The 26,094-nt window shown below is 43.0% G+C and overlaps 1 protein-coding gene and 1 non-coding gene across 2 annotated transcripts; both read left to right on the top strand.

Annotated features, from left to right (window-relative positions):
* Positions 1-338: 338 nt before the first annotated feature.
* On the top strand, positions 339-26,094 carry LOC121627177 (collagen alpha-2(V) chain-like). Its single transcript, XM_041965894.1, has 55 exons — positions 339-513; positions 10,555-10,767; positions 10,857-11,081; positions 11,228-11,244; positions 11,343-11,375; positions 11,496-11,528; positions 12,015-12,068; positions 12,449-12,541; positions 12,668-12,742; positions 12,864-12,908; positions 13,046-13,099; positions 13,223-13,276; positions 13,826-13,879; positions 14,096-14,149; positions 14,272-14,325; positions 15,315-15,359; positions 15,445-15,498; positions 15,593-15,637; positions 15,725-15,778; positions 15,956-16,054; positions 16,162-16,206; positions 16,313-16,411; positions 16,541-16,594; positions 16,682-16,789; positions 16,867-16,920; positions 17,028-17,126; positions 17,260-17,313; positions 17,437-17,535; positions 17,773-17,826; positions 17,929-17,982; positions 18,061-18,114; positions 18,311-18,364; positions 18,497-18,541; positions 18,688-18,786; positions 18,877-18,984; positions 19,171-19,224; positions 19,323-19,376; positions 19,516-19,569; positions 19,717-19,770; positions 19,866-19,973; positions 20,406-20,459; positions 20,585-20,638; positions 20,818-20,979; positions 21,104-21,211; positions 21,640-21,747; positions 22,063-22,116; positions 22,233-22,340; positions 22,450-22,503; positions 22,638-22,745; positions 22,998-23,051; positions 23,138-23,245; positions 24,081-24,438; positions 24,567-24,757; positions 24,906-25,148; positions 25,236-26,094. The coding sequence occupies exons 1-55, from the start codon at positions 420-422 to the stop codon at positions 25,380-25,382; spliced, it is 4,764 nt and encodes a 1,587-aa protein (XP_041821828.1). The 5' UTR covers positions 339-419; the 3' UTR covers positions 25,383-26,094.
* On the top strand, positions 5,826-5,898 carry trnar-ccu. The gene has a single exon. It is a non-coding gene; the product is annotated as a tRNA-Arg (tRNA).

The raw sequence follows: 26,094 nt of genomic DNA, 5'->3' as shown, positions 1-26,094 counted from the left end.
GAACCACAAAGCAGCCAAGGTGAAAGGTCATGCAGCAAGCTGTGAATCCTGCGTGTGGACATCCCGAAAAGAAAACGCTCAGCCTGCGCTTTCTCTCAGCTGCATCATCTTCTTTCATCATTCTCCTCGGCTGGAGAAATTTAACGCAGCCTTTAATCAGCCTTGAGGAGGAGGAGGAGGCTGGCCTTGATGAAAAGCAAGAAAAAAAATGATGATGGAGGAGGAGGAGAGCGAGCGAAGGAGGGACGTGCAGGGGGGGTAAAGAGGGAGCTTGTTTCAGTGTGCAGTAATCGCTCATCCAGGAGCCTGTTCCACTCAGGGATATTTGGATTTTTCGGTCTGGATGCTGTAGCTCGGGGTCAGGCTCTCTCTGACTACTTTGTCTGTGTGTGAGGACGCTGCGTGTCTGGCATGCAGACATGGACCCCTCGCTGCGCTCTAGGATTACCCTCTGCCTGGTCATCACCTTGGCTCAGGTGATCGCCGTGACCTGCCAAGAAGATACCAAAAAAGGTGAGTGGCACCTGCCCAAATGTGGCCGCTCCTGCCTGATGTGTTTCAGCTGCTGACAGGTTTATTATGCAAACATGGGGCACAAAAGGGTCATAAAAGTGTCAATGAGATGTTCTTCTGCCTCTGTGGCCTTTTGTGCTGGAATAAACACCTGTCCCATGCTAATATGTAAACTTTAAATTCATAACATCACCCTGGAAAATTTGCTTTTGGATGTTTTAAATGCTACAAATGGCAGGAAGCTTGTATTTTTTCATGTTTGTGTTATTTGTATCTCTTGACAACAATGTTTCCTCCATATTTCCTGTCATCCAGTGATTCACGATTTGAAAACCAAGTGCTATAAAAACACTTCCCTCTGTCTTTTTGATCAAAGTGACATCCTTTTCATGCTTTTTCAAAATTTAGGAAGTGGTTTGGGAAGTTTCTCTTTTGTGTTCAGTTTATAAGTGAAACTGGGCCGCTGTGCCTCGCAGCAGCCGGACCACACTGGCCCTGTGGTTTGGGAGCTGAAGGTTCACATCACACCCACAACCTGGACCAGAAAGGCTTATTATGGCTTAATGACACACCATTTTCCTGTTCATGAAGCCACTAAGTGCTGATTAAGAGCTTGTTCTCAACTGGTGAAAGCAGCAAACTTTTCAGGAATTAATTAGAGATGGAGAAAGTGACACCCAGCTCCAGTCTCTTGGAGGAAAAGTGTCTATATTGGGGGTAACTTCTCTCCAAATCTCAAAATCAAGATGATTTTTTTAAAGATGGAGATGTGGCTAAACTAAAATAAAACGTCCCAGTGGATGTGCTCCTGGGTCAAAAATACCTCCCCCATGCAGGCTGCAGCTCACACTATGTACTGCGTAGGGCTGGCTGGGCTATTTCAGTGCGAGGTCGGGGCTGAATGACGGGGTTTTGAGTGCCACGGCTATAATGATGTGGCCTCGCGGATGGGGATGGACAAAAGCAGGCCACTAATTTTGGTCAGACTTCGGGCCAGAGGCAGACAAGACACACCCAGAATGAGAGGACGCTGGATATGAAATATGCCTCACTCGCTTCCATCCAACTTCACCTCCACTGAAGCTGCAAAAAGAGAAAGCCTTAACGTATAGAAGCCCGCTGATACCTGAAGCTTGTGACATGTGCATCAGCTGTTTCTACGACTATATGTGACCTTTCAGTGCTGCACTGATGAGCAAATTTTCCCCAGCTGTGGACTGACAGGTGCATCACTGAAGGCCAAAAACTGAGGAACGGGTTTGATTCTAGCTTTAGAAATCAGTCAAATAAAATATGACATCAGTACACACACTGCTGCTGTGTTTTAGCAGCTCAGAGAAGCCAAAACCTTTATTTTTGTGCTCTAAGTTAATTGAAGGTTAACATTTTTTTTTTTTGACATCAAGGGTAATTTGAAGGCTGTTTGGAGACTCTTCCAGCCCCCTTATGTTCTTTACCCTGTCTTACAGCACTTACTGCTATAACAACACCCACACTATCCTGATAAAGATCTGTTTCTGATATATTACAAAGATACACATAAAAAGTTAAAAAGTAAATAAACAGTTGTACAAGGGGCCCTACGATTGGGAGTGTATCCATGATCCCGGAGTCCTGAGTTCACCAGTTAAATATTCTGTTAAACACGATCCTTAATATGTTCAAGCAACCCCCGTACACTAGGAATATAGAACAGAGGACAAGTAGAACTGGGGAACATAGGACTCTGGGAATACAGAGACCTGGGAAAATGGGATCCTGAGAATATAGGACCCTGGGAGAGCACGTATGTAGATGTGGAGAACATTGGACCTTGGGGATATATAAATAACCCCCTTTGATCTACCCACTTAATATGAACTTCTGTTTGGTTTAATATGTGGAAGAAATATAGGTATTCACTTTCTTGCAAGAGTTTGATGAGATTGGTACCACCAGTCGGTTAGCCTAGCTTAGCATAAAGACTAGAAACAGGCTCAGTCTGATCTTACGAGCACGTCTAAATCTCACTCACTAAAAGGTTTAATCATCTCATCTAACTCTTGAAAAAGTTTATGAAAACTTGAAAATGTTTCCTTTCACATTATAATTACTGTTGAGATCGAAGTTTATTTTTAGCTTGTTGCCCCTTAGAATAGGTTGTCTGCACATGTCACCAGTTACATAGACTGTATATATTGGTTGTTATCACTCCTGGCTTTATTAGAATATTTCTGGGTCCGAAAGAAGCAAAATTATCCAGTAATTCACAAGAAGATTAAAATCTGAAAAATAAGCAGGACTTTTGACAGCGAAATATTGTTTTTTCTGCTTTCCTGTCCCTCATTTTGTCCCAGGTTGGGAGCCAATAGACAACATGATGATGAGTACATCACCGTCAGAACCTGCATTTGTACTGGAGTTACAAGTGGAGTTCAAGTGCGGTTTCAAGCTGAATTCAGCTGCTCCGGCTGTTTCTGAGCCTGGTCTGTTGTTGTGGAGGAACTTTGCACTGAGATTTATGATACTGGCTGTCAGCTTGTCAAGACGTTGACCGGCCATCTCAGATTTTAGTGTGCTGGTCTTGGCTTGGTGCATGTGAATGTGTGTGTTTGTCTGAGTGACTTTAAATGGGAGGAACTAACATCAGCAGGCTCTTTTGTATCTCTCTCGACATGTTTTTTCATTGGTTTTAGGGATTTTTTTTAACACTCAGTGTTGAATTTAATGGACTTTCAAGTGAGAATTTACCTTTCTGGCGTTTTAGCTGTTAGATTTGTAGCAATGTCTTCTGCAACACTTCTTGTCTTTGCATGGACACAATGAATGTAATGTGGGTGTGAGTGAATGCATGTTCCTTCTGGAGTAGTTTGAAAGATTGAGGCTGGAGGAGGTGAAGATATCACTTTTTTTTTTTACAAGAAAACAGCAAAAATTACCTTTAATTTTAGTGATTTTTTTCTTGTTCTTAATTCTTGTTTTTTCTAACTGGTGTGTGATTGTCTTAGTTCCCCCTTTGATTTATCTTGGGACCTCTTGAGGAGTCTCAGCCCCCAGGTTGGAAACCTCTGGCCTAAGGTATAGTCTATGTGGGCTGAATATTGTTTAATAATAAACCTGAGTTGAGGAGGTTCAGGCGTCTGCAACCCACAAGGTCAGAGAGCTGCACGGACAGTTTCCACTTAAAAAGAAGCCTTTCGCTTAGTCATGATAATTGCTCTCATGCTGTATATCCAAGCTATAATCAGTTTTTGATCACAGGAGTGTGTCGGTTCGAACTTTCCTGCAAAGCATCAGTATAAAAATCGCTGCTGTTTCCTACATGCTGCAGCCTGCGAGCTGCTCCTCAGGGTGAAGCAGTTTTTCGTAGCAGGAGGCTTCTCCGGGTGTGGCACCTCTCTGCTCTCCAAAATAAAGACAAGCCACAAGTTATACCCAAGCCCAACGTATAATACAGCCACTGCGGCTTCCCCTGAAATAACTCCTGCTTTTGAAAATGGGCCTCTCTTGCGGGGAGAGGCTCCACCACATAATTAGTACTTAGGATGTCACCAAACTGCCAGGACTTAAATATGCTCACAAAGCTCATAGAGCAGGTGGTCATATTTGCTCCCCCCTTTTCTTTTTATTTTGCACTTTTTTTTCTTCATATTTATTTTTTAAAGATTGATGGACAAAAAATGGTTCAGGACTTCAATGTGTGATCAGCATGAACAGATTGCTGCAAAAAACTGCAAAAAAAATAATTTTCATTTTGTTTCAAATGCCTTTATTTTCTTTAAAGCAGTCAAAATGTGACTATGAGGAATGTTAAATCCGCCTCTGAGCATTTTTTCTTATGTTATTTCTTAACAACATAATTTCTTGATATTAATATTATTAAAACCATGAAGAAAATGTCTTTTTTTTTGCAGTAAATTATTAAAACGGATGAAATTATCTCACACTACTGGTGGATTTTCTACTTGATTTACCAAAAAATATTACTATTTACAACTTGCAAACATTAATGAAGCACCAACACCAGTGGAATTTACCGAGTTTCACTTTTTCTAAATGTAAGTAAATTATAGGATTCCGTGGGCACATTTTCACATACCTCTTGATTACACGACATGTCGGTGGATTTTGTGCACCGTGATGTGCCAACATGAAAACTATAGGTCTCATCTTGTTCTAGAGAGACACTGCTGGTGCAAAAATGATTACATACTTGCATACAAACACATTTATAGACACATTTAGAGCCAGGAGCCTGTCGCGCTCAACCACAGTCTAGTCACTGACTGGCTTATTGAAGTGCCTTGCCCAAGTGCAGCTCAGTGGCAATTTACCTGAAAGTGAATTGTCGAAGAGATGCTTGTGTTCTGTTTTCCATATACATCGGTGAGCTGTCAGTCTTCCCCTGAGGGCAGGTTTACCTCAAATATATGAACATAGCTTCATTTAATCACACATAATCCACTAAAAACACAGTTCTCAGACTGCGGTACATGGCTGAAACATGCCAGTGACTCGTTCATTTGGAAAACTGAGGCATGAAAGGGTCCAGTGACGTAGTGGGTGGATCAGTCAAGTCATGAATGGTCTGTTGCTTGTCCTTAAGCTTTATGGTGATATCACTGAATTGCTGTTTTTATTTGTTGAGTGTTTTAAAGGGACACCTCGGTCAGGCATTGCAGAGGAGCATAGGCTATAAATACTGCGATATGGCAATGGTTTGTCCCTATAATAACAAATGTTAAATAAAATCAAATGAAATTTGGCGTTGTGAGAGACAAAAAATGGTTGGGTGGTAAAAGATAATAAAAAAAAAGGATGGTCTAGTTGAAGCAGCAACAGCTGAGATTTCCTGACTTTTAGTTCCTAGTGTGGGTTAAACTCCAGACACAGCTGGATACTACACTTCCCATAATGCACCTGGCATCTTCAACATCTTTCAAACCCTAAGTAGAACACAAACTCTCCAACCCTGATGACATCACTAGGGTTTTTTTTTTTTTTTACCTTCCTTATAAACATGTGGAGTTGAACTCCAGGAAAATGACTCTGGATCTGTGGAATTTCCCCTTCAGGTTCGCAGCAGCAAAGTCCATTGGCCGTTAGTGTAATTTATGCCTTTTTAATTTCGTGCCTTCAAAGAGTCTGAGGATTGTTGCAGTGAAAACAATACTTACCTTGTGAACTGTAAAGTGCAACGAGGTTGACGCTCGCTTCATTTAGATGTTGGTCATCAATGGTGGAATGTACTGGATATAATCTATACTTCACTGTCAATCATGAGCCACAGCAAAAATACCTCCTGAATGCGACACAGAGCTATTGGTTTTTTAGCCCCAGTGGCCTAATGGATAAGGCACTGGCCTCCTAAGCCAGGGATTGTGGGTTCAAGTCCCATCTGGGGTGTTTAATGGACTTTTGTGAAGGTTTTTGGTCCCTGGATTCAGTGTTCTTAAAAGATGGGTCGACAAAACTAATCCATAAACCCAAAGAGGGCCCTACGATGGAGCTGTGATGGAATGACACACAGTTTTGGACTGATTTCAGCCTTCTGCTTGCAATGTGAGCGGATCGAAGCGTGCATGAAAGCTCATTGCTTAGTGGTGGGTGCGGCCTGCTGGCCAAAGGTAGAAAGTGCAGTTACACAACCTTATTGTTGCAGTGTTTAGGTGTTTAAAAATGTATTTTTCTGGCTTACACATGCAATTCTGGTCTTAAATATTTTTATGTTTAAATTTATGTTACATTTTTGATCATGTTTTTAAATCTTCTGAAATCAAAATCCATCAATAAAACTAATGAAATCAAACAGTGCCAATAAAGACTTTAGGTTGTGTGTCCTTATGTTTTAGTTCCTTATTTATTTATTTTTAAAAGTTACTCTACTAATACCTACTACTGTCTCCAACACAGAGAAAATGTTTCATGGCCTTTGGAGTACTTGGTGTAAATCTGCCACTTACATGCACATCTGGTCCAGATGCTCACTGCTGCTCTGCTTGACTCAGACAGCTGTACAGAAAACGGAAAGGTCTACTCCAACAATCAGATATGGAGCCCAGAGTCGTGTCGAATCTGTGTGTGTGACATGGGAACAGTAGTGTGTGAGGACGAGGTGTGTGAGGAGCTAAGTGGCTGCCAGACGGCTGTGACCCCAGAGGGCGAGTGTTGCCCCGTGTGCTCGACTGCGGCACCGACTCGCGGTGCAGACACTGAAGCAGGTAAATGGAAATGACTGCTGTTGCACCTTCACTCCCTGCTGCAGGGAACACTGGTGATTGTGACACATCATTATGGGGTTTTTCTGACTGTGTGACAAGGGAGTTTCATGCATGAAGTCATTTTAGTCTGTCAGCCATATTCTACTTTTACTTATGTAAAAGTGTAATCATCAGAAATATTTCACATGTGTGGATTATTTTTTCAAGAAAAGGCAACAGTGGACACAGTTTTTATGTCCAGTGATTATCAGAAAGTTGCCTCGTGTTACTCTGAGCTGCAGTGCTGGAATAAGAGCGTAAAAGCATCAGCGCTGTCAGGAATAAAATAACCTTTGCATTCCTAAAAAGCAGCTGTAATCAAGTGGATGCACAGAAAGCCTAAAACAGCACAATCCCAAATTCTGTTTACTATTTGTCACTTTATTGCAAAGTTTTTGTCCCTGTTACTATCCTGTAGGAATGATGTCACAGGTTTTCCAGTGATCTGATTGGTCAGACTGTGAGGTTGGCAGTCTCTCTTTGTGGTATAGGTCCCTGTTTGCAGCCCGACATGCAACAGCAAACGCGTCTTTAGTCTTTAGCTTGTTTTTTAGATGCAGCTATTTATTCACAATGGCATCAGCGGCATCTGGCTTTCTGTTTGCCAAATGGAAATCGAGTGGAAACCAAACCCATCTGGCTCTAAACTGGTACCATGTCAGGTTTGCTTCGCTTCACCTGACTTCAACATGTGATCTGATCAACCAGAAAAACTCAAACCAGCTGTTTGTCTTTGCAGTGCCTTTAAGTTCATGAGAGTTTTTACCCAGAAGTTAGAGTAAAAGTTTGCGAGCTTCAACAGCTCTGCACTGAAAAACTTGGTTCTTCAACTTGGTCTGCTGATGTTTATCCCGCCTAGAAAGATCATTTCTGCTTGAACCAAGCTCTGCCTACAGGTTTGTAAAAGTCAACATCATGTCTTTAAACAGGAAACACAGCTGCAGATGGAGACAGTGGGTGTTATAATCATCAAACTTACATGCCAGTAGGCCCACACATATAGTGGCTTTCGCCATGTGGTCCAGCTGACGCCAAGTCAAGGTGCCAGCGTGGTTTAAGTGTTGCTTCTCTGATTTGCCCTCAACCAAAGCCTCCACATCTCGAGCTGAGGGAACCAGCTTTCCCCTTATTGTGTTTACAGCTTTTTGAGCAATTAAAGGACCACAAGAATCATGATTGTTTTCTCTTGGTTTAAACTTCTGGAGATGGCTTGATTAACTCCACTGGCGCAGAAGTTTAGACAATTTCTGAGCTATTTTGGTGACCAGGCTTTCTGGACAGTATTATAAAAGAGGAGAGGATCGTAGATCTGTGCAGGTTTTTGCAAAACTTTCTGACATCTTCGGGCTTCGCCAAAGGTTTAGTGTTTTTCTTGATCTCATGGAGGCTTTGATGCATTGAGTCGTGCAAAACAAATGAGGAAAATATGAAATGTCTAATGATCAAAAACCCCATAATGATACACAGACTTCACCATCAGCCAACTGAAAGGGAGTCACCCATAATACTGATGTCAGTTGCTGTTCTGTTTCATGAAGATACCTGCACAGAAAATGGAAAGACCTACTCCCACAATCAGATATGGAGTCCAGAGCCGTGTCGGATCTGTGTTTGCGACACGGGGACAGTGGTGTGTGAGGAAGTGGTGTGCGAAGAGCTAGGGGACTGCCAAGCAACCGAGGCCGCAGAGGGCGAGTGTTGCCCTGTGTGCTCGACTGCAACACCACATCCTCCTAGCATGGACAATAAAACTGGTAATGAATATTTAATAAGAACCATTCTGAACCTGATCTTTGGCAGAGTGCATTTAAAAATCCACGTTTGGTGTATTTATGTGGATTTTCATTTGCTTTAAAGAGTTTCATATCAAAATGATGCTGTCAATCTCACCCCTTACTGTACTAAAGTTAAGTCCATCCTTTTTGTTTGCGATTTTTGTGTTTCATCCCATCATTTTCTTGTCTTGCTGTCTTTTGCATTTCTTTGTATCTACTGTGAGGATGTCGTAGCAAAGATGACATGAGTGTTTGCTATATTTTGCTAATTTTTTAAGTTGCTTTCACTGAAATCACGTCCTGAATACCCAGCAAAAATGACGACCGTTACAAATAAGAACTCTGGGACTCCAAAGATATGATGTGCTGCAATTTATTCATTCTTCACTTAGTTGCGTTTGTTCCAGTGTTCTAGCAGCATCAAGATCAAGTCAATGGTTTTGAGAAACTAATCTGGTTAGCAATGCATGTGAAATCTTGGAGCTTTGGGTTTTCTTGCAGAGGGGTAATGACAACAGAAAAATTGTATGGTACAAGCTAACAAACAACAACCTCAGGTACTGATGTCAGTTGCTGTTCTTTTTTATAAAGATTCCTGTACAGAGGATGGCAAAGTCTACGCCAACAATCAGATATGGAACCCAGAGCCATGTCGAGTCTGTATATGCGATATGGGCTCGGTGGTTTGTGAGGACGTGGTGTGTGAGGATGTAGGTGACTGCGAGACCACAAAGATCCCAGAGGGCGAGTGCTGCCCCGTGTGCGTGGCTGCAGCTGTAACTGGTAAACTGGAACGTAACCTGCACATTTGTTGACCAAAATATATCCTGTGGATGCATCCTGGTTGCCTTCTTGCAGCGTTTGTGTTGAGTTTACTCACCTTCAGCAGTTTGACAATCTTCCCACCTGTGTCAGGACTGCTGGTGCTCTTTGTCATGTCTCCCAGCCTGAAGCCCTCCTCTTCAGGCTCCATCCTGTGCACACAACTTCCACATGTCCTTTTTAATTCTGCAATATGGTCTCCCGAGTTTCCCGTTGACTCCACTGTCAGTTTGCAAAAGGAATACATTTACTTTTTGCCAAATAAGATCACTTTTCAACCAACTTTTGTGCAGAAAAAAAACACTGGTAGCAATTTTATCTGTCAATAAGCATAAAGTACACACTGACAGCCATTTCAGGATTGAAATGGTGGAAATTATGCTGCTACCAGTTTTACTGCCTCACAAAAGAAAGTTGAGCAGTAACTTACGTACCAAATAAGGTGTATTCCTCAGGGAAATTGCTGCCTCGTTCACCTTGTGCACTGCCATGTTGTTCACTGCACTTTTTATTCTAGTAATTGACACATTTATTGTCTTTCCACTTATCGTGAGTTGCTTTCTATTTCAGGACCAAGTAAGGATGAAAGTATTTCAACCAAATTTTCAATGAAATGTGTATTTAAAAAAAAATAGATGCACTGTTTAAAGCCGCTATGTGGAGGATGCTAAAAACACAACTGATCTACATATATGGGCTTTAAACAACAGGACTATTTTGACCCTTTCAGAATAATTGCTGGCATGAAAGTTAAGCATGTTAGAGTTTGCAGATAGAATTTAAGATTTAGTATTTAAAGAAAAAGATCATCTTGGGAAATGCACTTTCACGTGTTTGACCAAGAGTTACATGAGAGGGTCAGTACCACGTTAATGGATGTATGCTAAATATGAAACTGCAGCCATCTAGCCTAGCTTAGCATAAAGAGCATACAGAGACAGCTAACAGATAACAAAGTCTGCCTACCAGCACCTCTAAATCTTACCAGCTCACACATTGTGTTTTGTGCAGCTAAGCTAACTAGCCCCTCTGCTAGCTTCATATTTGGCATACAGACATGTGCTTGGTGTCAACCTTTTCATAACTCAAGGCGAGAACGTGAGAAAGTGTATAATGTTAAATGATCAACAGTAATTTTTTGCACTTTGAAATTCAAACCCAACCCAGACACTAATTCAGTTTCCCTACATTTCTGTTTCATGAAGACACCTGCACAGAAAATGGAAAAGTTTACGCCAACAACGACATGTGGAGCCTAGAGCCGTGCCGGATCTGTGTGTGCAATATGGGGACCGCCGTGTGCGAAGACGTGGTCTGCGAGGACCTCGGTGACTGTCAGAAAACTGTGACCCCGGAGGGCGAGTGCTGCCCTGTGTGCTTGACTGCAGCTTCAACTCCCAACACAGACCCCACAACAGGTCAGAAAGGCGTTAATCCAGACATCCTGCTGAGGCCTCAGCATGTGTCACCTTCTAAATACCCTACCTGTTTCCGTCCTTTGTCACAGCTGCAGATGAGAAGAAAGGGGAGAGCTGCACGGTCGATGAGGAGGTCCACCATCACAACGACATCTGGAAACCAGAGCCTTGCCGCGTGTGCGTCTGCGACAACGGCGTCGCCATCTGCGATGAGGTGCAGTGTGAACTGCTGTCAAACTGCGAGAAGGTCGTCACACCTGAGGGAGAGTGCTGCCCCGTGTGTGACAGCTTTGCCAGTGCCAGCAGGATGATAGGTGAGATGAATCAGATTGTTATCCCACTGGCCAGCCAGGCCACTGATGAAGGCTAAATTGCACAAATCCTTTAGATTTGGGAGGGTATATGACTGCAAATGAAGTTGAGGTCTAATTTTTTTCCTTTTTTTATCTTTTCCTACAAGAAATTATGGGCTTCAAGGTAAGTCACGATTCAGTCTGACATGGATTCATATTTAAAACCACTGTAAAAATTATTGTTCTTTAAATTAAAACCAGTTGCTCATGTTTCTTTAACAGGGACAGAAAGGTGAACCAGGTGATATTCCATATGTAAGTAATCTCATGAAATAAAGAGTTTGTTATTTAAAATTAAAAAGTATATTTCAGCTTCCATTAGATTCAAAAGTGAGTTCATATAAACTGCTTTGATGTCTGTTGTTTTCCTCTCAGGTGGTGGGACTCCCTGGACCTCCCGGCCCTGCGGTGGGTTTTTATTATTATATTGTTCTCATTTTCACTGTGACAAATGCCAGTGTGTCTTTGGGAATGAAGTATAATCCATGGAGTTAAAGAAATGCTTTACATGAGATGACAGAAGGCCTTTTTGAATGATCTCCTTGATAATCATGTCTATGCACTAATTTGGACACTAGAGGGCACCAAAGTGTCATAATAGTGTTTCTAGTTGGCAAACAAACTGCAGACAACTGAGTGATGCTGATACAGTGCAGTCACAGCAGCACAGGCCAGTATTGTTTGCTGACCTGCTGTCTGGAAAAAAGAAATAAAAACGCATTTTCTTCTATATTCTGTGCAAAGATTGATGGACCTATTTTGCAAAGCTATGAGTTTTAACATGGCTGTAATGTAATATAACATGTTTTTAACTGAAGACGTATGTTTTTGTGGTTGAATACAGCAAATCTCTTGCTGAAATATGTATCTCTTATACTTGTGTTTCTGATTCAGGGTCCTCCAGGAGCTCAGGGACATACTGGACCAAGAGGCTTTAAAGGCAGACGGGTGAGTCTGGATGAATCCGTTGATCGTCGACTGCAGTGAACAAATAGTTCTGGTCCTTATAGTTGACACTGTAGATCTACAAGAAGAAGCACCCGACAGTGGCCCTGTGCATGGCTCTTTCTGCAGGTTTCCTCCTTGCAATGGCCTGAAAATTCATCAAGCTGGTTATTGCGTGGACCTTTTGGGACATCATGCTTAAAAATTCTGTCAACACATAGAAAATCATTGAAACTGTCAGGAAGAAGCTCCATCTTTAATCATCATTAAATTAATTTTGATCTTTCATTACCGTACTGTTTTAACATAATCTTTAAGGACTGATCAGACCTCAGATGAGTGTGTTGTCCCTCATTAATCATGTTTCACCATGACCCCTGCAGGGCTTTGCAGGGCCTCCGGGATTTGATGGAGAGCCTGGTGTGCCAGGAAATCCAGGAGAGCCAGGACCCCCGGGCCATCCCACCCACCCTGGGGTGAGTTTTTCTCCGAGTCAATTAACTGTTGCACTGTCTCATCACTGCAAAAAAAATATGCAGGAAATCAAACCACTCCTCTATAAAGTTTTTTTCCCTCTAAATAGTTCTTTTAAATCGTTTCAGGGCAACCTCGTGTCCCAGATGGCTTCAGGTTTCAACGAGAAATCTAGTCTGGCTGGGATGGTATCAGGATCAAGGGTGAGCGCTGCAAATAACCCCCCCCCCAAAAAAAAAAAATTATTATATATTTCATATGCATGCAAAGTTTGGATGTTAATGCATAATTTCAAGCACCTTGTGTGAAATGTTGTAATTTCAGGGAGAACCAGGACCTCGAGGACCTCCAGGGCCGACCGGATCATCAGTAAGTTTTGACCTTCAAGCAAACATTTCAAGGCTTCAGTGACATATCTGGTCGCTGTAACCTAAGATTTTTGCCATGTAATCGTTCTTTGGCTGACAAAGCTGTATTTCATAAGTGACCGTTTGTGCTCTGTTCAGGGTCCAAGTGGTGGGCAGGGAATTCCAGGAGAGGCTGGAGATCCAGGACCAATGGTACCAACATTTTTGTTCTTATTTCATACTTTCTGTTTGATGCTCATATTCACACAAAGCATCTAAACTTGTTTAACTGTGCAATGTGAAATGTGAAAAGTCGTTCCTTTTGGTTGTTCGCAGGGTGAGCCGGGTCATCGAGGACCAGACGGGCTGCCAGGAAAACCCGGAGCTGATGTGAGTCGCTTTACTCATGAACACATACTTGAAAATACATTATATACTGTTTTTATCCCTTCATCTATGTACGTTAACTCAAGTACTGTACTGGTACAATATTGAATCGTTAAAGAAAGATTTTACTTTCAAAACATGAGCAGTTTTTAATTATGATGCATTTTCGAGCTTATTGGGTCGTGTCAATCCTTAACTGAGTCCTTTATGGCTTCTTTTGTTCACAAAAAGTGGCAAAATCCGTCAGTGCTGCAAGAATATTGTTTCTAAAATTAACTTTTTTCCACTTTTTTTTCTTACAGTAAAGGCTCTGAATATGTCTTCCACCATGTTTAAGCTATCAGAATTATTATTATCTACAGCAGCACAAGTGTTCTGTTATTGTTGTTATTCTTAGTATTATTATTATTGGCTAGATTTAATGCTTTTTTTATTATGGTTACTTGGGACAATGATTGCTGTTGGCATTAGTGTCACTAATGTTAAATATCTGTAGTAATTTATCAGTTGAGATCTTTTTTTATGAGTTATCATTTCTTCTTTTCTGCTCAGGGAGAACCTGGAGCTGCAGGTGCTGCAGGAGAACCAGGATTTCCAGGGTCTACGGTAAACAGTCAATTCTATGAATATTAATTCCAACCAGGTGACACAATTAAGCCCTGATGAAACACAATTACTACAGCTGTGGAGGCTGACATCTAGTGGTTCTCAGCTGACACGGCAGCAGGAAACGGCAACAGCTTGGAAAAGTTTTATAGCCAGAACTGTGAGGGAAATGGCAGAAAAAGACAAGACCTCACTTCATTATTTGTTTAAATGCAGGGGGCAAGAGGATTCCCAGGACTCCCGGGTCACCCAGGACTGAAAGGTCACAAGGTAAGTCGCCACAATGTGAGCTCCGCGACCAAAACTCATAAAATTGTGACCTTTTGTGAGTGTTTTCACGCTTCTGTGCAAAACACATCAAGAACTTGCCTGTTTGTGAATTTCTCCAACAGGGACAAGCTGGTCTTCCTGGGCCAAAGGGCGAGTCTGGAGCAGTCGGAAACAAGGTATGAGTTCATGGCCTGATCTTATGGTTCTCCAAGTGCATGATACTTCATATAATGAATACATTAGGTTTGAACTCTGCTCCACTCATGCTCTTAATTAAAAGAGGTCTATATTAAAAAATAAGTGCCGTTGAGAACAGCTTTGAAGATTCGCTTTCACCTAAATAAACCTGCAATAAACGCTTGACTGAAAGGTTTCATGAAATGAGCCAAATTAGGAGCTGTTCTGGAGTCATTTCAGGTTTCTGTTCCATTTTTTAAGTCATATGTTCCTTCAAAGAACCACCAACTTAACCCTCAGAGGAGGGACAGCGATGATGCTCAGTTATATAATAAGTTATAGCTGACAAACTTGATACACACTAAATATAGTAACGCTCTAACTGAATGGTACCGAACAGCAGCTTTTATCTGCACATTTCAAACCTGCATTATGTCCAGTGGTCAGTAAAGTACATGTACTTTACTTGTACTCCACTATAGCTCAGAGGTAAAGACTGTATTTTACTACAATACAATTAATTTAGTTACAAAATGAAAAGCTCATGAAACGTGATGTTTTTTTGAAATTAAACCAACCGACAGTTTATAGAAGTAGAGCTGAAACAATTAGGTGATTAATTGAGAGGCTGATTGACAGCAACTATTTTGATGATGGTTTATAATTTTTCATGCAAAAATATGTCCAGCTTCACATATTTGAAAAGTTTTATTTTGATCATTTTAATGTATTATTTGATCATTTTGAGGTTCGGGCATTTTTTTGGACCAAACCAAATTATCAATTGATTATTATTGCTTATCAACTGATTCCACCTCAAAAACAACAGCAGTAAAATCCTACTTTTACATGGATGCATGAGTCCAAATAACTAAATGAAAAATAACAGCATAACATTTTGTTCTTAAATACTTCCTGGTGTCAGTACTTTTACTTTAATAAAGGATCTAAATACTTCCTCCATCAGTGATTCCATCTTCTGTTGCAGGGTTCATCTGGTACTGCGGGTGCGATGGGTGCTCCAGGCCCACTGGTAGGCAACACACACAGCAAACAGGCCAGCAGAGCATTTCACACAGGGTCACTTACACACACACTGAACCCGGCTTCTGTTTCAGGGACCGCCAGGCATGCAGGGAGAGAGAGGCAGAGCCGGACCAACTGGTCCCGTGGTGAGAAAACACGACATCTTCATTCGTTTGGACAATGTGCAAAAATGTAGAACTTGTTTCAGGGCTGAGACGTTTTCCTCTCTTCCTCTTTCAGGGAAAACGTGGTGCAGAGGGCCATGTTGGCAAACCAGGTCCTCTGGTAAGGACTTCCATCTGCAGACCTGAAATGCTTCCAAACGCTGTTTTGACTTTTACATTTACTTCACAAAATTTTCTTTAACTACAGGGTCCAATCGGAATCCCCGGAGTGCCCGGTTTTCCCGGGGGCCCAGGAATGAAGGTGAGGTTGTTATTGTAGATTAAAGATTTGGGAAGTTTTGGGTCTTACCAGATCATGAATAGACAATTATTTCATCAGTATCACCCCAAACCATGTCAAAATATTGAGCTTTTAAACATTAATAAAAGACCGTGAGCATCACTGGAGAAGTTGACCTGAATCTGTCGTCTGGTGCAGGGTGAGGCAGGACCCACAGGGGTCAGAGGAAGTCCAGGACAGCAGGGACCCAGAGGGGACGCCGGTCGCGTCGGGCCAGCTGGACCCACTGGACAGCAGGTGTCTTATAGTTTCATCCATCTGTCTTTTGTTGTAAACATGGCGCCTTCTGCTGGACTGTGTGAGGCTGTGGATGAATTATTCGTGGGTGTCTTGTTTCTGAACAGGGTGTTGCAGGGACTGATGGAGCTCCAGGTGCCCGCGGCCAAAGCGTGAGTGGAACAGCAGAACTTATGGGCACCGAGGGATTAGAAGTAGTAAATCTGCTGTCAGCTCATCTTTTTTATTAATTCTGTGATGGATCCTTCTCCTTCCCAGGGTCTCGCAGGTGTCATTGGTCCAGCTGGGCTGTTGGGCCCGTCCGGTCCCCCCGGCCCCCAGGGAACTACAGGAGCCCCAGGACCAAAGGGCCAAGTGGTAAGAGCTGTCGTTTCATCTAATTTTCTTTGATGAATGCTTCATTGGCCTGGTTGTGTGAGACTGTGTATGGTCTGATGCTCTGGGAGCTGTGGTGGTTTGACCTCCGGGGTGTCTGGCCTTTGACAGGGCGACGTTGGAGTGCCTGGATTTAAAGGAGAAGCTGGATTCAAGGGAGAAAGAGTAAGCTGAAAAAAAAATCCTAAACGCTCATTTTTAATGTTATTTTTCATGTTGATTGATCGATTATTTATTGCTGGGTCATGTTAGGGTGACCATGGAACTCCGGGTCCATTGGGCCCAATGGGAGAGGACGGGAAGCGTGGACCCCGCGGTGATGCCGGATCCATCGGGCCTCCAGGACCTCCAGGAGAGACAGTGAGTCAACTAAAAAAAAAAAGATATTTTACTATCCTTTAAGCAGTCTTGAAACAAGTGTCCTTGATGTGTTCTAGGGAGCTCCAGGAAACAGAGGTTTCCCAGGTGCAGATGGTTTACCAGGCCAAAAGGTGAGTCCTTCACTTTAAATTCAGAATCCTAAACCATGACCCCTCTGATCATCAGCACGAGAACATCTGTTTCTGCGCTTCTGAACATCTGATGTTTGGTCAAACAGGGAGCCCAGGGCGAGAGAGGACTGCCAGGGTCTGCCGGCGCCAAAGGTTTACCTGGAGATCCGGGACGGAACGGAGAGCCGGGTTTAACTGGAGCTCGGGTAAACAGCTGAGCATGCAATGTTTTGCTTTATTTGTTACTTTTTGCTCAATTTTTACAATGTTTTTATCATAACAAACTTCTTTCAGAATAAAATTCTAAAAAAAATATGTATTTTGTGTCTAATTTCTCAGGGTCTGACAGGACTTATTGGCGCCCAGGGAGCAGAGGGCAAGCAAGGACCGATGGTAAGTGAGAAGTTTTATTTTCACCTCATAAAACAGTTCAATAAAAACTGATTGCCTCTGCAGACATCGAGTTCAGTGTGGATGGCAGACTTCATGTGTTCATATTTCTTTCGGCCTCTCCAGGGCTTAGCAGGAGAGGATGGCAAACCGGGCCCAGCTGGTTCTACTGGAAGCCGAGGTTCAGCTGGACCGATGGGCCTGCCGGGACCCAAAGGCTTTGCTGTGAGCACGACTCTTGTTTTACTACACTATATAATGATATGCAATAATTTGCATAAAAGCCTTCAACAGAAATCTGAACTACAATCAAACCCCTGAATGTGTTTTCTTTCCACCTGTCATGTCTCCCTTTAAAATAAACCATGTGAATTTCAGGAGTTAGAAAAATGAAAATCACATTTGCTCTGTGATGATGACGATGATGATGACTTCTGTGTTGCGCTTCCTGTTGATTTTTAGGGTGATGCTGGGAAGATTGGAGAGGCTGGCAGCGCAGGGGCTCCAGGTCAAAGGGCAAGTTACTTTCACTCTTAAAATAACATCATTTATACTTCAGAATTAATCATACATTCATCAATACTTAATGCACTGATAGACACTGTCTCTGTGTTCCAGGGGCTGAACGGAAAAGACGGAGAGGGAGGCGCTGCCGGATCAACTGGCCCAGCTGTAAGCACCTAACATCATCATCATCAGTTTGTTAACAGTATGTTTGGATCATGTCATTTTCCATTTGCTTTTCTTTAGGGTCCTGCAGGAAAGAGAGGAGAGCAGGGACCACAGGGACTGAACGGTTTCCAGGTGCCCATCAGAATTTTAATACTGTTTATTACTCAAATACATGATTTTACACTGATTTATGATGACAGTAGCTTTTAAGTGACCAGATCCTGTGTGTATTAATGAGTCTGATTTGCCTTTGTTTGTCCGTCTGTGGCTAAAAGTAAAAAAATCTGTTTAACTAGCACAAAGTAAAAACTGAGTTGGTGTTTTTCAGGGTTTGCCCGGACTGCCAGGCCCACCTGGAGAGTCAGGAAAACCAGGTGATGAGGTACGACAAATAAAACTAAAATTAGAGAGATTATTTGTAGCACTAACAATAATTTTCAAATGTCAAGTCAAGATGTTCAGTCAGTACAGTTCGTCTTATCTTATTACATTAAGCAGTGTTTGTTTTTTCCAGGGTCTTGCTGGAGAGGCTGGCGCTGTTGGAGGTACAGGTCCGAGGGTGAGTCTATTTATCCTGCTGAGTCCTGTCCTCACCCTGATCAAGGCTGTAGCTCTTATCAGTGTCTGCAGCCATTCAGTGTTTAAATCACCTTCTGCTTACAACTCGATACAGATTGTTTCATCTTGATTTGTTTGTCCCCGCAGGGAGAAAGAGGCCCTCCTGGAGAGAGAGGTGAAATTGGGCCCAATGGGCTGCAGGGACCCAAAGGTAGTCCAGGTGGACCAGGACCAGATGGACCAAAGGTATTGTAACCATACTAATATAATATTTAATTTGTTGCATGTAAATCTGAAATTAGCCTGACCATGTACCTGTGATTCCATACATTTTAGGGTAATCCTGGTCCTGCGGGCACTGTCGGAGAGCCAGGAGGTCAAGGACTGCAGGGGATGCCGGGAGAGAGAGGCATATCAGGACCTTCAGGCCCAAAGGGAGATGCAGTAAGTTAATGAAGAAAACAATTTGATCATCAAAAGGCAGGGACACCACCTTCTCCACTCACAGGTCTGCTATCGAAGTCACAATGTCACACTCCTCGCATGCTTGATGCAGCCTGAGCAGCTTCTCACAGTTTCCTGTGTGTTCAATCGAGTGGCTTGTTAAAGTAACCTGATTTCTTCTAACAGGGCTCTGTTGGAGAGAAAGGACCTGAGGGGAAAGCTGGAGCTGACGGTGCACGAGTGAGTCACAATAAGACTGACAACATATTCACTGTTAAACCGTCAGATCATCTAACTATTACTGTGAAATATGATATTCTAATATATTTTATTCAAAGGGTCTTCCTGGTCCTGTTGGACCTGCTGGTTCCAGTGGACCCAACGGAGAGAAGGTGAGCTGTGAGCTGTGAGCCTGGAGATGTGATTGGCCGTGTCCATGTGCAACCCTGATTGCAAAAAAGTTAGGACACTGTGTGCAAAGCCTTGCTGTGTTTAAAGTTCTTTAAAGACTCGACTGTTGCTTTATTTCAGGGCGAAACCGGACCACCAGGACCTGCAGGACGCCGGGGATCGAGAGGAATTGCTGTCAGCAGAACATTTTATTATCCAACATTCATTAATTCATTTTTTACATTAAACTGTGGAGAAATTTTGGTTTATTTTTTGAATGACTGTGCTTTTAGTTCTTCATGATAAAGTGTGTTTTGTGTGTGTGTGTGGTGATATTCACAGGGTTCTACTGGTGAGCCTGGTCCAACTGGCTCTGTTGGCTTCCCGGGACCTTCTGTAAGTTGCCGCTAAAGACCGCCGAAGACTGAAGACAGTGAATGAACCAACACGGGCTCTATTCAAATCTGACTTATTTCCTATCTCCTTCCCAGGGTCCTGACGGTCAGCCTGGGGTCAAAGGTGAAACAGGTGAGCCAGGCCTGAAGGGAGAAGGAGGAGCACCTGGACCACAGGGGATGGCTGGAAAATCCGGAGAACAGGTACACATCCAAAAATATGAAGACACACAAAAAATGTCCACAATGTCCTCATCCAAGAGTGGGTGAATAATCCAAATAAATACCAGTGAGGAGTTTCTAGTTTCTGAGTTTTCAGGCAACAGTTTCTACCCTTTTAGTTGTGTACAGTTACCATGGTTACAGGCATCCTTCTCGTCTCTCTCTCTCTGCTCAGCTAGCAATAGCATTTAGCATGACCACAGCTGCCTCACTCTCTCAATCACTTTAACAGTCACTGTTACCATCATGCCATCACTTTATCATTTAGTTTTTATTGGTTGATGAAAAAAGATAATATGCAGCACATTTTGTCATAGTTCTCGTTTTCAAGGGTTGCTTTTTATTTACATGCAGTCTTGTTTTCGTTGCGAAATATGTCAGCATATATTTTTGTGATGGTTTGTGTGTTTCCAGGGTCCTGTCGGCGTGACTGGATTGAAAGGTGGCAGAGGAACGCAGGGTCAAGCGGTGAGTTAGGCTCCATATTTTGACACGTCGAGTCCATTTCTCTGTTTATAGTCATCAGTCTTATTCTAGAGCGTTTTGTAACACATAATAATGCGCATCTCATTAGAAGTGCTTTCATCTCACAGGGCGCTCCTGGTTTTCCTGGGCTGCCTGGAGGAGTTGGACCAGCTGGTTCTCTTGTGAGTTAATTGGCTTCAATACTTCTTGTCAGTGTTGATAGACCATGTGGCAAAAATGATGAGAAAACAGCTTGAAAAAATCAAAATAACTCATACTGTCATCAATCTGCAAGTTATCTATTTGAACAATAAAGGATCAGCAGCTTTCACTGAGGGAAGATCCTGTGTGTGTTTCTCAGGGTGCTGTTGGCGCAGATGGGCCTATAGGTGCTCCAGGAAAGCAGGGTCCTCCTGGTATTCTGGGAGAGAACGGAGCTCCAGGACGTCAAGGAGAGAGGGGACCTTCAGGCCCGTCGGGCAACCCTGGAGAGAAAGGAGACTCTGGAGAGGACGGGCCTCCGGTGAGATGCAGGGAGGAGCTCCCTGAAGTGGTCGTGTCTGGGCTGCGTTGATCTTGCAGCAGACGTACACAAGTAAATCCTGAGATGCTTCAATTGCTTCTCTGCTCTTGTGTTTCTCTGTCAGGGGCCTGATGGGCCTCCGGGACCTGCTGGCACCTCTGGGCAGCGAGGCGTCGTGGGTCAGCCTGGACTCAGAGGAGAGAGAGGCATGCTGGGACTTCCTGGTCCTGCTGTATGTGGTCTTTCTGACTGTGTTTGCTGTTCATTGTTTTAGCCACACAAAGCCAAACTGCAATTCACTAGCTCAGCCACTGAGCTACTTAACTTTTCAAACCTACCAACACCCCAATAATTATATTTAATTTAATAATTATTATAGAAAGTTCCCATGAAACAGCTGACGGAGCGTTGTTTGTTTCTGCATACTTGAATTTCCTGTAAAACCAAGCAGCAGATATTAAATGGCATTTACAGTAGCCAATGGCGTTGAATGTTTGTTAGCCTTTAACGGTTACTTTAGCAACAAGTAAAACTATTTGTCCAGACCAGAAAATATCTTTTCTCTAAAATATTATCCACTTTCACCAAAATCAGTTCACGAGGTTGAAAAGTTGTGTGTCTTTTTTACTTCACTTCACTTTGGATTTATTGTTTTCTCAGGGTCCACCAGGAAAGGCCGGAGCTCCTGGACCTCCTGGCGGCACAGGGCCTGCTGGTGGGGTTGGTTTGCCTGGAGCCACCGGGCCAAGAGGAGACGCCGGGCCTGAGGTGCGTCCTGCCTGCCTCAGTCATTATCCAGCCTTGATTGGAGCCTTTAGCAACTTTCATTACATATTATTCCTTCAAAACATGAACTTCTATATGTATCAGCTCCAAAAGCAGACTTATTGATACTTCTTTATTTGTCCAAACTGGGGACTATCAAAGCCAAAATACCTCAAAAATTGTGATTATGTAATCTCTTCTTTGCTGATGATTCAGCTTTTTATCCCCCTGTAGTCTATATTTCACTGTGGTCATTTCATGTGCACACTTTTTGGTTTACTTTTGCGGTTTATCTTTCCATGTTCTGTGTTAATTCAGGGCATCGCAGGAGCAGAGGGGTCTCCTGGTAAGGACGGTCTCGTAGGAGAAAGGGTAAGATTAAATATCTGTGTGTGTGTGTGTGTGTGTGTGTGTGTGTTATTTTTAGTGAGCTGGATGTGCCATGCATTGAGTGTGTGTACTCACCACTGGTGTGTGTGTGTTTCCAGGGAGACAGAGGTAATTCTGGTACAGAGGGTTTGGCAGGTGCTCCAGGGTCTCCAGGTACTGAGGGTCCTGTGGGACTGACGGGTGGTCCAGGACCAAAAGGCGATAGCGTGAGTTCCATATACAGAAATATCACTAATTTAAATTTAATATGCTACATCTGTACATCTCGATTGCAATTTCTGGTCCGTCATGTCTCTTTGCTTTTTTTGAGTTTAGGGTGCCAGAGGCACCGCTGGACCACAAGGACCAGCTGGAGTACGGGGGAAAGCGGTAAGCATGACTCAACAATATAAAATCAATGAGTAGAAGTAAGAGTAAGAGTAGAATACATTGGTGCTTGTGCTGGTGCTTCAGTGTAAAACGTGATCTTTTCCAATGACTTGTGTTGAACTGTCACCCTTTAGGGCCCTCAAGGACCACAGGGAGAGAAAGGAGCGCCTGGAGAACAAGGAGAGAGGGGCCAGAAAGGACACAGAGGTTTCACTGGGCTTCATGGTCTGCCAGGAACAACTGTAAGCAAAACATTTCAACCACTTCAAATACGTTTCAGATACGACTTCTTCTAATGTGAAAGAATTGGTGTAAACTGTAGCTGTACCTGTACTCAATTCAACAACAGAAGTCGTTTTAGGTGCCTTTGCAACATCTCCTGTAGTTTTTGATCTACTGTTAGCTGATATTATTGGTGTTTTCTAACATACAAACTGTGGCCAGTGCAACACAGACACTAAAACACAACACTGACAGTGTCTTTTCTATTTCAGGGCGCCACAGGAGAGCCAGGAGCTGTAGGTATTGTGGGACCAGCTGGGCCAAGGGTAAGTGTATAACTGCACCGTGTGGAATTTACAGTGAGGATTTGAATTATTTTACAGAGCAAATGTCTCTCTGTTTCATCGTATAGGGTCCTCCAGGAGTGGTAGGGCCTCCAGGAAAGGAAGGAAACATCGGACAGCCCGGACCAATGGGTGCTCCAGGAAGCAGAGGATCCAGTGGAGAATTAGGGGAACAGGTGACACTTGTTTACATTTGGTAAACAGCTTTTAGTTTGTTGGTATTGTCCTGAAAGAAGACTGAAGCAAATACAGTCAATATGTTTGAAATCCTGGCTACTGCCCTGGGCATTGGGGTTTCTAATGTTGTGTTAAAAATGAGGGAACATTGCTGTTAGTCATTGTTTTTGCAAATGTTAAACTTACAATATTCAACAAGCTTTGAGCAAATATCAGACCTATCTAAGGTGTAGCCTCAAAAAGATTAATCTCTAAAAACAGATATCTGCATATGAATGCAGAATCTTTGTCTCGGAAGAGTGCTCGTTTGCATTTGTGGTCATAGCAGTATTGACCAATCATGTTTGAGCATGCTTGGTTTGCATCCATGTAAAGAGTAGAGAATAAAAGAGGTGCAGCTCATTGGCCAAAATGGAATTTTGCAACCCATTGGCTATTGTCTGACAATGATTTAACTTTTTATTATCTTATTTATCCTTTATCTGCATTTGTATGCAAATATCTGTTTCTACGGATTAGCCAAAATGTCATCTGACACCATTATTGTGTCTCAAGTTGCTTATCGGACTGTAAACAGTCACCGGCACACAGAAGAGGAAGTCTTGGACCAGATCTGTTATCTGATAAACGCTGGCATCATTACAGTCAAAAACATGTGCTAGACAAAAAGGTCAGGGGTCAACATAATCTTTATGGATCAACTTCTGTGGATCCTAAGTATGAAATTTAATCTTGACAAAAGGATCGGATGGACCAATCATTGTTTGTTCCCACTGCTGACATGGCAAAAATAAAGTTTTAAAAAACAATTCGTATTTATCTTTCCTTTGCCAGGGTCCACAAGGCGAACCCGGTCCACCCGGCCCTCCAGGCCCCCCAGGACCCCCCACTGCGGCTGCGGAGGACCTGTTTGTTGCCTCTTACGATTATGACGGAAACGGCGGTGTGCCAGAAGCCGTGGAATTCCTTGAGGGAGATGCGGCTGCTGATCTTCCTCCACCTCCAGAGTTTAACAAAGATGAAGCCCTTCCCAATAAGAACGAGGCCGTCCTGCGTGCAGACACCGGAGTCTATGCCACACTGAAGACCCTCAGCGGACATCTGCAAAACCTGCGCAGCCCTGATGGCAGCAAGATGAACCCAGCGAAAACCTGCCAGGACATAAAGCAGTGCTACCCTCAGAAGAAGAGCGGTGAGGGTCTTATTTTTCTTCTGTTTTTTTTCCTGTTTTCTGCTGATTTAGACATTATTCTCAGCTATTTGTAGCCAAACCTGTTGATGTAAGTCCTGTCAGTCATTTTGCTTGTACTGTTGATGTAGGTGAGTACTGGATTGATCCAAATCAAGGAAGCACAAAGGATGCCATCAAGGTCTTCTGCAATATGGAAAGTGGTGAAACCTGCATCTCTGCCAATCCGGCCAACATTCCCAGTAAAGCCTGGTGGACGAAATCCAGTCCCAGTGCCAACAAACCTGTCTGGTTTGGAGCAGACATGAACAGTGGAATGAGAGTAAGAATAATTTTGAGGAAGATTTAAAATATTTCTTGGGTTTTTGTTTGGCGTTTAGTCAAAAAAAGTTTTCTATCAAGAAGCCTAGAAATCTGTGAAATCCAGCATGCCCTGGGTGTAATCATGTCATGTTGACATCTCATTCCAGTTCCGCTATGGAAATAAGGAGGACCAGCCGAACGCCGTGGCAGTTCAGCTGAAACTGCTGCAGCTTTTGTCCAGAGAGTCGCACCAGAGCATCACCTACCACTGCAGGAACAGCGTGGCGTACAAAGACGAGAAGAGCAGCAGTCTGAAGAAAGCCCTGGTCCTCAGAGGCTCCAACGGCCAGGAGCTGAGGGCGCAAGGCAACAACCGCCTCCGATACGCCGTCATCGAGGACGGCTGCTCGGTAAGAAGCTGCACAATGCTTCTGCAGGATTTGATGAGAAGCGATTGGAAGACACTTACAGATTTGTCTGTCTTTCTTTTCCCGCAGAAATCAAACGGAGAGTGGGGCAAGACAGTGATCGAGTACAGGACTCAAACCTCGGCCAGGCTGCCAGTGGTGGACTTGGCCCCCATGGATGTTGGAAAGGCTGATCAGGAGTTTGGCCTGGACATCGGCCCTGTGTGCTTCTCATAAAACACAAACCAACACAAGATGGACAGAAATAGCCCTTTTTAGATGAGTAACATCATCACAAGAAATTATAGGGACTCGTCTTTTTGTGAGCGTACGAGTCGATGAAGGTTAGATGTTTTATTGCTGCCATTCTTCACATGTGGCTGAATTTCCCATCAGCTGTTGAAGTACAGTGTATTGTTGTGTCTGCCTGCGGATGAGAGCTGTGCGACTGGTAGCACACTGACATAATTTATTCCCCAATCAATGCATTTACAATCTAGAGCACAGTACTTTACGGGGAAATGCATGTGGGTGGAAAAAAAAAACTGAGGTGCTGACATTAAAAAAACAAAGTGGGGTTTCGATGGATTGTATACCTGCATAAACTGGAAAAACAGCCAATAATATTAACATTTCAAGAGATTTAGTGTCTTTATTGGGAAATTTGAGTGGATTGCATAAGAAGGCTTACAGTGAATAAAAGCATACAAACCTCTTCACTTGGCTTTTTTCCAGTAAATGCATGTCCAGAGGCCTTGATATAGCAATGACTGTAGTTTTTAATTTTAATGAAATAAAAGATTAAACTCATGCTTGAACCTAAATTATTAAGTTCTGTGCAGGAACTCATTTACTCATTCAACAGAAAACCTTTGTATCTCCTTTTAAAACTTCTGTAAATGCAACATATGACTGTAAATTGCAAATTATTTGTTTGTTGTTGACTATG

Source organism: Chelmon rostratus, chromosome 24 (assembly GCF_017976325.1).
Source record: "Chelmon rostratus isolate fCheRos1 chromosome 24, fCheRos1.pri, whole genome shotgun sequence".
NCBI classification, from domain to species: domain Eukaryota; kingdom Metazoa; phylum Chordata; class Actinopteri; order Chaetodontiformes; family Chaetodontidae; genus Chelmon; species Chelmon rostratus.
Note: the sequence above shows the minus strand (reverse complement) of the source record. Positions and strands in the feature narration are given on the sequence as shown.

Coding starts and splice junctions, on each gene's coding strand:
- LOC121627177 (XM_041965894.1), top strand. CDS start 420: ATGGACCCCTCGCTGCGCTCTAGGATTACCCTCTGCCTGGTCATCACC. Junction 514..10,554: donor CCAAGAAGATACCAAAAAAG/GTGAGTGGCACC, acceptor TGTTTCATGAAG/ACACCTGCACAGAAAATGGA. Junction 17,827..17,928: donor CAGGGGCTCCAGGTCAAAGG/GCAAGTTACTTT, acceptor TCTGTGTTCCAG/GGGCTGAACGGAAAAGACGG.